The 13,884-nt window shown below is 42.1% G+C and overlaps 1 protein-coding gene across 3 annotated transcripts in view; it reads right to left on the reverse strand.

Moving 5' to 3' along the window:
* MATCAP2 (microtubule associated tyrosine carboxypeptidase 2) overlaps nt 1-7,234 on the reverse strand; it is a 60,124-nt gene extending 52,890 nt beyond the window's left edge. For all 3 annotated transcript variants that reach the window (XM_050937736.1, XM_050937735.1, XM_050937734.1), the window contains exon 1: nt 6,830-7,234. Coding sequence is in view for 2 of the 3 variants with exons in the window: in XM_050937735.1 (XP_050793692.1) it covers nt 6,830-6,857 (28 nt within the window). In the remaining variant the exon portion in view is untranslated. The remainder of the gene's footprint in view (nt 1-6,829) is intronic.
* Nucleotides 7,235-13,884: the final 6,650 nt, after the last annotated feature.

Here is a 13,884-nt window from a genome sequence, read left to right on the forward strand (position 1 = left end):
ACTTTGCAGAAAGGCCAAGTAGTTTACAGCATGTACAAAATAATAAAGTAGCAAAAATCTAAAATGGAAAGTTGTAGGGAAGATATCTCACTAATTTCTTCAGGACTGATGTCCTCCCTCTGACTCATCCCATAAATTTGCAGTTTTGTTTTTGGGGGTATTTTTAAACTTGTAAACTATTCAGTATTTGTCATGAACATTTAATAGATGGTACATGCTCTGACTTTATTGAAGACTCAAGCTAATGTGCATTGTTTGTGCAGAGGGCTGCAGAATCAAAATTCTGATGACTATGCAATATCATAAATGTGTATGTGCACCATATTCTTATTTAGCTCAAATGACAGAGGCCAGTGCTTTTGAAGCCTCAGCTTCTGACTCCTAAACACTTCTTTCACTGTGGTGCTCAGTGACCAAGGTTTGCAGCACAGTGACAACAAAAAAAATCCTGTCTGGCCATCCTTTTTTTATAATGATAAACATATTCCAGCTGACTCAATATTTATAAGTTACATTGCAGTAGCAACCAGTCTCTGCAGTAAGCAAGGGGGAGACTGATCTAAGGATGTGTGCAATAAACAGTGTTTGGCTCTGTAAACGCACATATGAAGACACAGGATGTGAGTCACTGCCCTAGGGCAAGTATAAGGCCTCTCTGGGGAACAGTCCCAGTACTGGGGAACCCTATGCAAAGTGACCTGGTGCCCCCCACGATAGGGAGCATTCTGAGGTGGAACAGCGATGTATTGGGTGAGTATGGCTAAGGCAGATCCGCATTCTGGTGATTCTGTATCAAAGCAAAAGCTTACGATGCTGCTGAAACAGGGACATATCTTAAGGTGGCCTTCTAGGCTGCCCTGATCTACACGGGGTCCGTGCAGGACCAAATGTCCCGATAAAATCGGGACCATCCCGATATTTAGGTGTTTATCCCACATCCTGACTGATCTTTGGTAGGGACGAAATTTGTCCCGATATTTCGTTCCGCCGGCAGCACTCACCTTATTTATTTATTTATTTATTTATTTTGCTGCTCCGCCGGCAGCACTCGCCCTTCTTTTTTTTTTTTTCCCTTCGCTGCTCCGCTGGCAGCACTCGGCTTTTTTTGTTTTCCCCCCTCGCTGCTCCGCCACCAGCACTCGGCTTTTTTTTTTTTTTCCCTCTCTCTGGCTGCTCTACTGGCAGCACTGGCTTTTTTTTTTGCTCCGCCGGGGGCCCCCCTGTCCCATTGTGTCCCGATATTTTCTCCCTCTCATCTGGTCATCCTATGCAGGACTCTGGTTGACCATGAATAGGCTAGCCTTCAGTCACCTCCACTTATTCCCTGTCCTGGTGATGAAGCTGGTCCATGATGCCTACCTGAAGAATTTACAATCTACAGAGACTTCACATGTATAGGGGCATATATAGTACATCTGACATGGGGGGGGACTATGTTAGAAGAACAATTGGGTTGCAAAGTAAAGGACTCAAAAGATGCCTGTGCAACCTTAATTCAGCCTCCGTGTGCATCTGCATTATGATACACTCTTTATTAATGGGAATTATATGTATAATTATGTGTATTTAGGCAATATTTCTTTTTACACTCATTCAATAAGCCTCAGGAATTATTTAATGCACACCATCCTAACCCTGCACGTAATACCAAATTATCAATTTGCTCCTAGGCATTTCTGTAGTGCTCTCACAATGATAGTATCCGGGTGCTTACAGACATTAATGAATTTCTCTTCATAGTACTACTGTGAGATTAGATGGTGGTACTATCCCCAGTTTACAGCTGGGGAACTGTAGCACAGCAAAGTTAAAGCCAAAATTGTCAAATGTCCACTAATTTTGGGTGCACAATCTGAGACACCTAGAACCACATTTTTCAGATACTTAGCATTTTTACACAACTTTACAAGTGTCCAAGACATTCTCGTGTCTGCTAAGTCTCTAGCTGTGTGAAGTGAGATTTTTCCAGAGGCTCACAATGTGGGTCTTACAATGGAAAGTGTTGGGAAACCTGAGCCATATAGGCAGTGTGACCAGCTGTGCCATTGACTGAAAATAGTTTTTAATTGTACAGCTTGTCAGTAAGCTCAATAAAAAGTAATTCCACTGAGCATGCATAATGGCTAATTTTCATGCCATCACAATAGCTCATACATTAAAACAGATAATTGCCTATCTACAGGGTCTACTCTGTGTTACAAAATGCCTGCAAAATTAAATTTTAGAAGTCAATGCTGGTTGTAAGATTCTTTAAAAATTCTACTTTACATTTATATCCTGCAACCTAATATCTGCTATTCAAAGTGTATTTTTTATATTAAAACTATAAATTTAGCTGCAAGGGTAAGTTTCAGCCCAGTGGCTTCAGCTGGGTTCCATTGAAGCACAGAGTTTCATAAGAATGACCACTTTGGGTAAGACCAGTGGTCCATCTGGTCCAGCATTAGTGGCCAGTGCCAGATGCTTCAGCAGAAATGAACAGAATAGGACAATTTATCTAGTGTTGTTCAGACCCATCTTACTGACACCCAGAGAATCAAATTGTATCCCTGAAATCTTGGCTAATAACCATTGATGGACCTATCCTCCATGAACTTATCTAGCTCTTTTTTGAACTCATATATACTTTTGGCCTTGACAACATCCCTTGGCAATGAGTTCCACAGGTTGACTGTGTGTTGTATGAAGTATTTTCTTTTGTTTGTTTTAAACCTACTGGCCTATTAATTTCATTGGGAGACCCCTGATACTTGTTATGTGTGAAAGGGTAAATAACGCTTCCTTATTCACTTTCTCCACACCATTCCTGAGTTTATAGACCTCTATGTATACTCCCTTAATGATCTCTTTTCTAAGGATATGTCTACACTACAGGATTATTCTGATTTTACCGAAACCGATTTTTGGAAACAGATTGTATAAAGTCGAGTGCACGTGGCCACACTAACCATATTAATTCAGCGGTGTGCGTCCATGTACCGAGGCTAGCGTCGACTTCCGGAGCGTTGCACTATGGGTAGCTATTCCATAGCTATCCCATAGTTCCCACAGTCTCCTCCGCCCATTGGAATTCTGGGTTGAGATACCAATGCCTGATGGGGCAAAAAATTTGTCGTGGGTGGTTATGGGTAAATGTCATCAGTCAATCCTCCCTCCATGAAAGCAACGGCAGACAATCATTTTGCACCCTTTTCCCTGGATTGCCCATGCAGACGCCATAGCACAGCAACCATGGAGCCCGTTCAGCCTTTTTTCACCTTTTTTGTCACCGTATGTCTACTGGATGTTGCTAACAGACGTGGTGCTGCAGCACTACACAGTAGGATCCCCTTGCCTTTGCAAGTTAGCAAAGACAGTTACCAGCTCTACTGTACCGTCTGCTGCTTTGCAAGTTGACAATGACGGTTACCAGTCATACTGTACCATCTGCTGCTGTCATGGGTGCTCCTGGCCAGCCTTGGTGAGGTCGGTCGGGGGCGCGTGGACAAAAATGGGAATGACTCCCCAGGTCATTCTCTTCTTTAAGTTTTGTCTAATGGAGAGTCAGTCCTACCTAGAATATCAGGCAAGCCTACTGAAGAACCAGAGAGGCAAATGGATGCTCTGGGTCAGAGCCTCAGACATCCCGCAGAAATGATGAGCTTCATGCCATTCTAGGGGATGCCCCTGCAACAATGCCATCCGTTGCTTCCCTCCTGCCCCACCTCTCCTGGGCTACCGTGGCAGTTATCCCCCCATTTGTGTGATGAAGTAATAAAGAATGCATGAATAAGAAATAACACTGACTTTATTGCCTCTGCAAGCAGAAAACAAAGGAGGGAGAGGAGGGCAGCCTCCAGCTGCCATGATATTCCAGGCAGGAGTGAATCTCCATTAGACAAAACTTAAAGAACAGAATGACCTGGAGTCATTCCCATTTTTGCCCAGGTCCCCCGGCCGACCTCACCGAGGCCAGCCAGGAGCACTCACGGGACGACAATGACGGATACCAGTCCTGCTGTATCGTCTGCCATCCACAAGGGAAGGGAAGGGAAAGGGATGCTGCCAGTAGACATATGGTGACAGTGAAAAAAGGAGATAAACGATTTTTTTCCCTTTGCTTTCACGGAAGGGGGAGGGAGGCTGACGACATATACCCTGAACCACCAGTGACAATGTTTTCGACCCTTCAGGCTTTGGGAGCTCAGCCAAGAATTCAAATGGTTTTCGGAGAGTGCAGGAACTGTGGGATAGCTACAGTCGTCAGTTGCCCCACCCTCTGTGAGCGTCCATTTGATTCTTTGGCTTTCTGGTACGCTTGTCTCAGCTCCTTAAGTTTCACGCAGAACTGTGTTGAGTCCCTGTTGTGGCCTCTGTCCATCATAGCCTTGAAGATTTTTTCAAATGTTTTGGCATTTCGTCTATTGGAACGAAGTTCTGATAGAACAGATTCATCTCCCCATACAGAGATCAGATTCAGTATCTCCCATACGGTCCATGCTTGAGCTCTTTTTTGATTCTGGGACTGCATGGTCACCACGCTGGGCAAACAGGAAATGAAATTCAAAAGTTCATGGGGCTTTTCCTGTTTACTGGCCAGTGCATCCGAGTTCAGACTGCTGTCCAGAGCGGTCACAATGGTGCACTGTGGGATAGCTCCAGGAGGCCAATACCACTGAATTGCGGCTACACTAACCCTAATTCAAAATGGCAATACTGATTTTAGCTCTACTCCCCTCGTAAGGGAGGAGTACACATATCGATATTAAGAGCCCTTTATATCTTAATAAATGGCTTTGTTGTGTGGATGGGTGCAGGGTTAATTCGGTTTAACGCTGCTAAATTTGAGATAAACCTGTAGCGTAGACCAGGCCTAAGATGAACAGTCCCAAACTTTTTTATTTCTCCCCATATGGAGGCTGTTCCACTCCTGTAATCATATTTGTTTCCCTTCTCTGTACTTTCTCCTATTCTAATATATCTTTTTGGAGACTGGTGCTCAGAACTGCACCCAGTATTCAGGGTGTGAGTGTACCATGGATTTATATAGTGGCATTATGATGTATTCTGTCGTATCATCTATCCCTTTCCTAATGGTTCTTAACATTCTGTTAGCTGTTGTGACTGCTGCTGCACATTATGCAGAAGTTTTCAGAGAACAACCCACAGTGACTCCAAGATCTCTTTCTTGAGTGGTAACAGCTAATTTAGACCCCGTCATTTGGATTATGTTTTCTATGTGCACTGCTTTGCATTTATCGACACTGAATTTCATCTCTCATTTTCTTGCACAGTCACCCAGTTTTATGAGATTCCTTTTAACTCTTCGTTAAGTTCAAAGCTGACTGAAATCTTGAGTAATTTTATATCATCTGCAAACTTTGTCACCTCACTTTTTATCCATTTTTCCAGATCATTTATGATATTATTCAGATTCAGTAGCAGAATCAGAACCCAAAAGTGATACCTTCATGGTTAACTATAATTTTAAATGATTATTATTACTGTACATTTCTAGGGGAGACTTCATCTATTCTCTCTAATCCTTATTTCTATTCCTTTAACTTCCACAAGTACTGATATTTTCACCATCCCTCAACTGACAGTGCCACTACCAATCTGAAGTCATACACATTTAAAAAGCCTATAAAGCTACTCAGGTTAATGCTAATTAAAAGCAATCCTAATAATGAGCATAACAATGTCTTGTGACAGTGCACTTACAATCAACTCCATCATGCCCCCTCATTGCTGGACAGGTTTCCCAGTGGCGGGTTGTATTGGCCAGAAGCACTTTAAGAAATGATGTACAAAATGACTATCTTTTAACAAAGAAATTGTACAGGGAAAAACAAAACACAATTAGTTTCAAATTGCAGGAAGTTAATGGGATATCCCTGTAGTTTAAAAGTAATTTTATACAGTACTGTGCATATATTTATTCCTATACAATGCATTTATTATGTAGTAGTTTTTTAATTGGTATTTATAGTCTATGCTGCTTTCTCTATTATTGATGTTTTATATGGTAACTGTTTGCACAGTTCTCTAAGCATATTAGTCGCAAAGGGATCAGAAAGATACTGAAGAAATAATTGTCAATAATTTTTACTATTATTATTTAATGCTTTATTTGTTTCTTTTATTACCTCTCTTATGTTTTCATTAAAATGCTGCAGTTACATTTTAATTCTACAACTTTATAGGAATGAAGGGTGCCTCATAAACAAAATTATTAGCATTCTTGTTTAGTGTTTTATTTGATTTTTACATTTCCTCCTTTGTTCTCTTCCTTTTCTCATTAACTTTTTACATTGTTTAGGTCTGCAGCACCCCAAGTCACCTTGTCACTGAACACCCAGGAAGTGAGGGGTTTATAAACTAAGTGAGATCATTTAGTATTTTATTTGGTTGCCATTTTACAGGTTTCTTCTGTTTTGATATCATTTTAATTGATGTTGCTAAGAAATGTTTATATTTTTGCAAGGCTGTTCCGTAGAACATATATCAGCAGGTGAGAGATGGCCACAAAATTATGAGTAATTTAGTATTTAATTTCGGGTTTGTTTGGTTTTACTATTGCTTTATTCCAATGTGCTTGTTATTAATTATAAACATTATAACAGTGCAGCATCCCAACTTCATCAGGGGACGGAAGGCACATCAGAAACTAAATATTATCATTTATTTAATAATTTAATAGGGAGAGAGGATATTTTATGCCATTTTTATCACTTTACCTGCTTAAACTGTTGCTTCCCTGCGGTAGTTGGCAACTGCAGGAACAGGATGGGAAAGGAAGGATTGAAAGCTAATGGTAATCATGATAATAAAGAATAGTAATACTCACCAGTGACACGGATGGATTCAAGCATCATTCCTCTTGCAGTCTGTGTGTGTGTGTCTACCTCTCCTGCCCTAACACCCTAAATGTGCCCCCTCTGCATGGAGAGCTGTGAGACACAGGCAAGGAGCAGGGTGGAGACAGTATCCTCCTTTTGTTTATCCACAGGCTGGTGAAAGGGGGAGGCAGGGGAGGAGAGGGCTGAGGTGGCTGCAGCAGTGGGGAGGGTGCACTGCACACCTAGCAGCAGCTGCTGCCTCCCCTACTCCCTGCTTCAGGGACAGCAGGAAAAGGGCTGCCCAGGCTCTGTTGCCAGGACACCCGGCAGCCTTCCATGGCACGGCACAGCCCTAGGGCGAGACGAACGGAACAACAAAACCCATCACCCGCGCAAAGAGGGACACAATGCGGTTTTCCGGATGGAGACTACAAGTCCCAGCATGCAGTGCGCAATAACGATTCCCAGCAGTCCTATGCACAGCCGGGAGCGAGGTGACGCGTTGCATCATGGGATTTGTAGTCTGGGAGGGAGGTTAAGCAGCGTTGCCAACCCCAGACATGCCAAACTCACGCGGCAGTGCTTTGTATGCCATAGCTGACGTGGAGAGCTGCACAGTGGACTGTGGCTGACACCTCCCCATGCCATTTCAAGTGGGCAGAGTTGGGCCAGTACCCCTACTTTTATTTTTCCAGTTTGATCTCTTGTGATATTACTCTCGTTGATATAAATGCAAATACGGGACCAAATTCAACAATGAAATAAATTATAGTGTAAGTTACACCTCGGGTATAACGTAGAAAAATGGATATAAGTGTCCCAGTAATGAGACTTGTGCCAATTTAACATTAAGTGCATTTGCAAACTGAGTGTGACGTACACCACTATGAAATCTCGGGGGCCCGAATTGAATCTTAGTGTAATCAGTGTCAACTCTCATTGAAATTATTGCTAGTTGTATCCACTTACACTAGGGCTGCATTTTGGCATCTGAGTTTGGATGATGCTGTGGATGCAATTCAAAGCAGGGAGGCTGTTGTATGATAGAGCAGCCTGTTTGCCTTTCTTTTTATGACACCCATCCCCCCCCTTGACATGTAAGTTACACAAATTTTAAATACCCACTAAATGTCAAATAGCAGCTAGTTACACTGCCTTGACACATAGATTTGTTTGACCAACTAACATACATTTGTTCTTGGAGGTTTTTGTTTTCCATCAGACTTCAGAATATTACTGAGTAAATATTTTTTGAATCAGACTCTGTTGGAATACACTATGTACAGTAATACATTTTGATTTTCTAATTGTTCAGCATTGTGTTGACATTTCAGTCACTGTTTTCCGATTATGTACAATGTCTAGTATTTGAATTAACATTTAACAAAAATACACAACATACCGTATATGGACTTTTTTCTTAAATCGTAATAATACAAAATCATGACATCTGATTGTATTACGATGTAACAGAAAATGAATGTCCAAACCCCGACACTACAGAAGTTAAAAATCTAACTCTGAGTCCTACCTGAAAATGTTTCATGGAGCTCCATGAATCCTCCTACCGGATATGTTTAAATATAAAATACAATGGCTGAGTAACTAGGCTCTCCCCACATAATGCTGATCATATAGATTTGTATCTTCTTTCTATCCCTGTTTACAGGCCATGAATCTAGATAGCAATGTGTCACCCATCCATTTTTGGTAGTTTTCTAAATTCTTGACTCTCCCAGGCTATGTACAAGGAACCTAAGGAGAACAATAGGATACAAAAGGATGTTTAAAAGCCAGGCTTCAGATTGTACCACAATACAAGCAGTCACAGTTTAAAAAAAGATAGCCTTATGCTTTATGTTACCCTCACCACAGCTTCATATGTACTCAAAAGCCGGGGTATGAAAACTCAGAATCTATACTAACATGAGAGCTAGTACTGAAATACAACTACACATAGTTGAAGGCTGACAGACTTTAGATCCTTTTTAACTTGAATTCTTCTAGGGGTAGAAAGGATTTGCAATCTGTCCAAAGCAAATCTAAGTTTAACCTATAAAGAGATTGATCTAATTTGTATATTTATAATAAATCTTGATAGCAGTGGAGTATCCGAACCCACAGGCTTCTCTACAAGTCAAAAAAATCATAGGAAATTAATAAACACATTTTTAAAATATAGACAGACCAAGCTATCCGTGGTAGGTTAGAGTCTGCTCACAAGCCAGTTATCACTTCACATGATACCTGGCAGTTATAATAAAAACAGCAAATCAGTTCAAGCAATGCAAATAATCAGAATAAGAGAATAACAAATTGATTGGTGTTCATCAATGCACTTGGGTAACATGCTAAATTAGCATATTTCTCATATGATGTTTGCTGGTGGAGCTCCTACACAGCCCCATTCGAAGTATTTAAAGAGCTGTCCTCCCCCTGCAGAACCCTGAGAGCCTGGGGGAGCAGAGAAACAGATATTGCCTTCTCTTCATCAAGGGTGAACTTCCTTGGGTGCAGCAGCCCCCACTTGCATGGGTGCAATTTTCAGCAAATACCAGTACAATGTGTACCCACTAAGGAATCTAGTATCAGAGGGGTAGCCATGTTAGTCTGGATCTGTAAAAGCAGGAAATTCCACTACATGCATTCGACAAAGTGAGTATTCACCCACAAAAGCTCATGCTCCAAAACGTCTGTTAGTCTATAAGGTGCCACAGGACTCTTTGCTGCTTTTAAGGAATCTAGCCTACTCTCAGGAGATATGAATGAGTTCTGGATGCAGTCAGCTAAATGCTAAGCTCGCTAAGCTTGAATCAGATCCAGTTTGGAGAAGTACATGGATCCTGCAAATGGTAAGATGAAGTCCTCAGTGGTAAGTAGTGGATATCTGTCTGGTAAAGTAACTTAATTAATTGTCTGCAGATTGATGTAGACTCAGAGTTCCCTGATTTTTCTCTGTTTTACTGTGAAGTTGGGGATGCAGAGAGAGTCCTGAATTGGTTCAGTGATCCATAGATCCTGAAGGTAGCTTAATTCAGTGGAGTCTTGGGGCCACAGCCCAAAGTCACTGGAAGCCAGAGCATTTGAAAAAATTAAATAGTTTCAGTTCACCTTCCTCCCTCTCCCCACCAGACGTCTTCCCATTCTTTTTTGGCTGCTTGCCATCCATGGTGGTTACCTCTCCCTCATGCCTCATTTCTCTCACATTCACACTCCTGCTTGCATTCAGTCATCCCAGTGTAAGCAGAATTAAGGACTACATAGGATCCCAGTGGTTTCTGGAGGTAGAGAGCCCCTGCGTTCTCGGTGCCAGTTTCCCTGCTGGTAACAGGAGGTGGCAAGTGGAGAAGGCTGCTCAAGGTTTGGCATTTTCCCTGCCAGCAATAGCAAGCAACAGTGAGGAAGCAGGGTGCTTAGTCAAGTGCCTGGATTGTCTTTGGAGAGGCACTGACTGCGTTCTGTACAGTGTCTATTAAGCAGGGGTCATTGCTGCACATGAGCTCACTCTAGAGGGAAATCTGGCTCATGTAGTCATAACAAGAATTTAGTGTATTTAAAAATGTACTGAAACCTGATACAGCACCACAAAAAGACTGTGCTCTCTGTGGAAAGTCAGTACAGTTGGAGAGTGGGTAAAATACTGCAGGCTCCCCGACTTCCACAGAAAAGACATGTCTAGATAAATTGGGGGTGCAGCTAGCACCTGTTTGGGAGAATGGATGTTATTGTGGGGAGAGGTGTGGAATTCTTGTGTTCTGGGGGCTGATGTTTGGGATCAGATGATATTCATAGGAAACTATCTTAAATAGTAGGATTCCTGAAAACAAACAAATCTAAATCCCAATTTCAACATATTCACCCATTGTTAAGAGACAGAATTAAAGCTAACATGGGAACAGAACCTGGGATTTAAAATCTCCACTTCAACATTGCATTCATTCCAGAGATCATTTCACTTTGTTTCGTCAGAAATATAATTTGACCTACTTGCATATTGAAAAATATCCTTACAGGAGCATTATTGTCCATGCATGTATGATCCAGAAAAGCAGAAAGATATTATGTGGTTCCCTACTCTGTATCAATTTAAGTAATGGTGCCAAATCACAAGCTTTTTTTTTTTTTTTAATAATCTCTGCTTTATTTTGTTCCTCTTGCTGTGTTGGTCCCTGTGTTTGGGCTAATTTCTGTGGTCCATGAAATTCTATTCTGCTCAGAAAGATTAGTACAGATCCAGGGTAGCTGAAATAAAAAGTTCACATTATCTGGCACAAACTCAGAGCAGTTGCAATGGAAGGGTTTCCCCTCATTATCTGTTTAATGGTTCTGCTAACTGCTTGACTAGTTTCTGACCAAACAACTTCACTAACAATCTGCCTCTAATTGATTCTCTCTTCTGTTGCACCTTTTCTAGAACCTTCTCCTAAAGTCTCTATGACATCACTGTCTGACTGACTGGATTCTAAAGTTCTCCCTGTAAACAGTGACAATGCTACTTGTTTAGAGAGGGCCAAAGTGCCTTACTTACACGAACCGTCCTATTCAATGGGACTACACCTTTAAGGCAAGAAGGTACTGTGCAGATCTTTCTGAAAGAGTGAGACCTGAAGCAGGGCCTAAGTTAGCCTGAATAAATTCAGTGCTGGTATATGCCAAGGAACTGCATACAGCCAGCACAGCCTGGAATGACTGGAACAGCCTGGGAGCGATCTGGTACCTAAAGCTGTTTCCTGATGGAATCATGAGGGATGGTGGCACTGGAAGTACTTCCTGTCCCACCTGATTGTGAATCCCTGGAATGTGGCAGTCATTGCTAGTACAAAATTCCATCTTCCTACATCTGCAGGAGTGGATCTCATCAAGAGACTTTAATTGGTTTGCACAGGTGTAATTGATTGAAGAATTTGGCTTTATGTCCTTTTCCTTCCCATTGAACTTAGATCAGTATGTTTTACCAACTCTGGACAAATCCTGAAGTCCTTCCTTGGTTTTTGTTCAGTCTTTTCTGAGGCAAAACTCTCACTGAAGGCAGTGGTAGTTTTGATTAAGTAAAAACAGTGTTAAGACTTCAGTATTTGGGCCTAAAAAAACTCTCTATCCTTTTATCATACGGATTTTCCAGTGCTCTTCAATCTTGTTGGAGAGCAATAGTTCAAATCCCATTTTGGCTACTTTTAACAAATCAGATTTTTAAAAGAGGTAAGGACTTAGTAATAGATGACCACAAAGAGCCTCTGAAGCTTTCTTTGCATGTAGATCTCAATGCTCTCCTAGAGCGTGGTCCGGCACCATGGAAGCTTTGCCATTGACTTCAGCAGCCACTGCTCAAGCATCTATAGCAGAAAGAGTCAGCTGCCTCTGCAGCGATGTCTCATTTATGGAGAGCCAGTCCCCAGAGTCAGGATCTGCATGAATGGAGTGGCCTTTGTCTAGCCTGGCCAGGGTTGTCTCCTCACCGGTCGTGTGGAGTTCCTCAAGGGCAGGCAGTACAGCCTGGGAGCTCTGACTTTTTCAATGAGGGACCTCCATGGTGGGTTATCCCCCTTTCACAGGGTCTGAGGCAGGTGTGGCAAGGGGAAGTGTTCAGCATTCAAGCATAAGGTGAGAGGGAGAGAGAGAACCAAGACAGTGCACCATTCAGGCTTTGTTTCCTGCTCCACGTATATACTCCTCTCTAATCTAGCACTTTTTGAAAGTAGACTTCCCTAAGTGCCTGGATATTATCCTATATATAAGCCTAAAGTACTATCATACTATAGCACCCCTGTGTTGGGAAGCTATCTATCATACTAGGAAGCCCTGGTATCAAGGGAGTAGTGTGGCGCTACAGGGCCTCTACACAGGTAACACTGGCCTCCTGAGGATTCCCCCTTGGATCTGCAGGGCTTTGGTATCAGACTTGTAGAAGGACAAGCAGCCCCTCTCCTCCCCTCACCCAAAACAGCACCACCAAAATGATGGGACTCCTCTGAGGGAATCCTTTTGGTGTTTTCTTCCTTTGGGTTTTACTGCAGGAGGAGGTGATCCTGCCCATTGTCCATGGATTATAAACGACTGCATTTGTATTACACCCATGCATTATATAATACTGTATTTATATTAGACTCATACAATATATAACACTACATTTGCGTTACATATTAGTTTTATGTATTATTTTCAGAGGTTTTTGCTTATGTGCCTCATTGATGTGCATGCCTGTCATAAACAGATAGTTAAGGGTTAATGTCTCTTTTACCTGTAAAGGGTTACAAGCAGTGAACCTGGAACACCTGACCAGAGGACCAATCAGGAGACAAGATACTTTCAAATCTCGGTGGAGGGAAGCCTTTGTTTGTGCTTCTTGGGTTTTTTTTCTGTGTGTTCTCTCTGGGTTCTGAGAGGGACCAGACGTGTAAGCAGATATCTCCAAATTTCTGAAACAGCCTCTTCTGTTCAATTTAGTAAGTACCAATTAGGAAGGCGGTTTAGTCTTTTTGTTTGTTTTCTTTATTTGCAAATGTGTATTTGCTGGAAGGATTGTATCTCTATTGCTGAAACTTGTATTTGTGCTGGGGGGAGGATTTTCTCTAGTGTCTATAAGCTGAAAGACCCTGTAACATTTGTCATCTTGATTTTACAGAGACAACTTTTACTTTTTTCTCTCTTTTATTAAAAGCTTTTCTTTTTAAGAACCTGATTGATTTTTGGCTATCTTGTGTAAGACCCAAGGGGAGGGAGTCTGCACTCACCAGGGAATTGGTGGGAGGAAGGAGAGAAGTGGGGAGGAAAAGCCTGATTTCTCTCTGTTTTAAGATTCAAGGAGTTTGAATCACAGTGATCTTCCAGGGTAACCCAGGGAGGGGAAGCCTGGGAGAGGCAACGGTGGGGGAAAGGGTTTACTTTCCTTGTGTTAAGATCCAGGACTTCTGGGTCTTGGGGTCCCTTGGGAAGGTTTTGGGGGGACCAGAGTGTACCAGGCACTGCAAATCGTGGTTGGTGGCAGCACTATAAGATCTAAGCTGGTAATTAAGCTTAGGGGGGTTCATGCTGGTACCCCACCTTTTGGACGCTAAGGTTCAGA

This window comes from Gopherus flavomarginatus, chromosome 2 (genome assembly GCF_025201925.1).
Source record: "Gopherus flavomarginatus isolate rGopFla2 chromosome 2, rGopFla2.mat.asm, whole genome shotgun sequence".
In the NCBI taxonomy this organism is placed as follows: domain Eukaryota; kingdom Metazoa; phylum Chordata; order Testudines; family Testudinidae; genus Gopherus; species Gopherus flavomarginatus.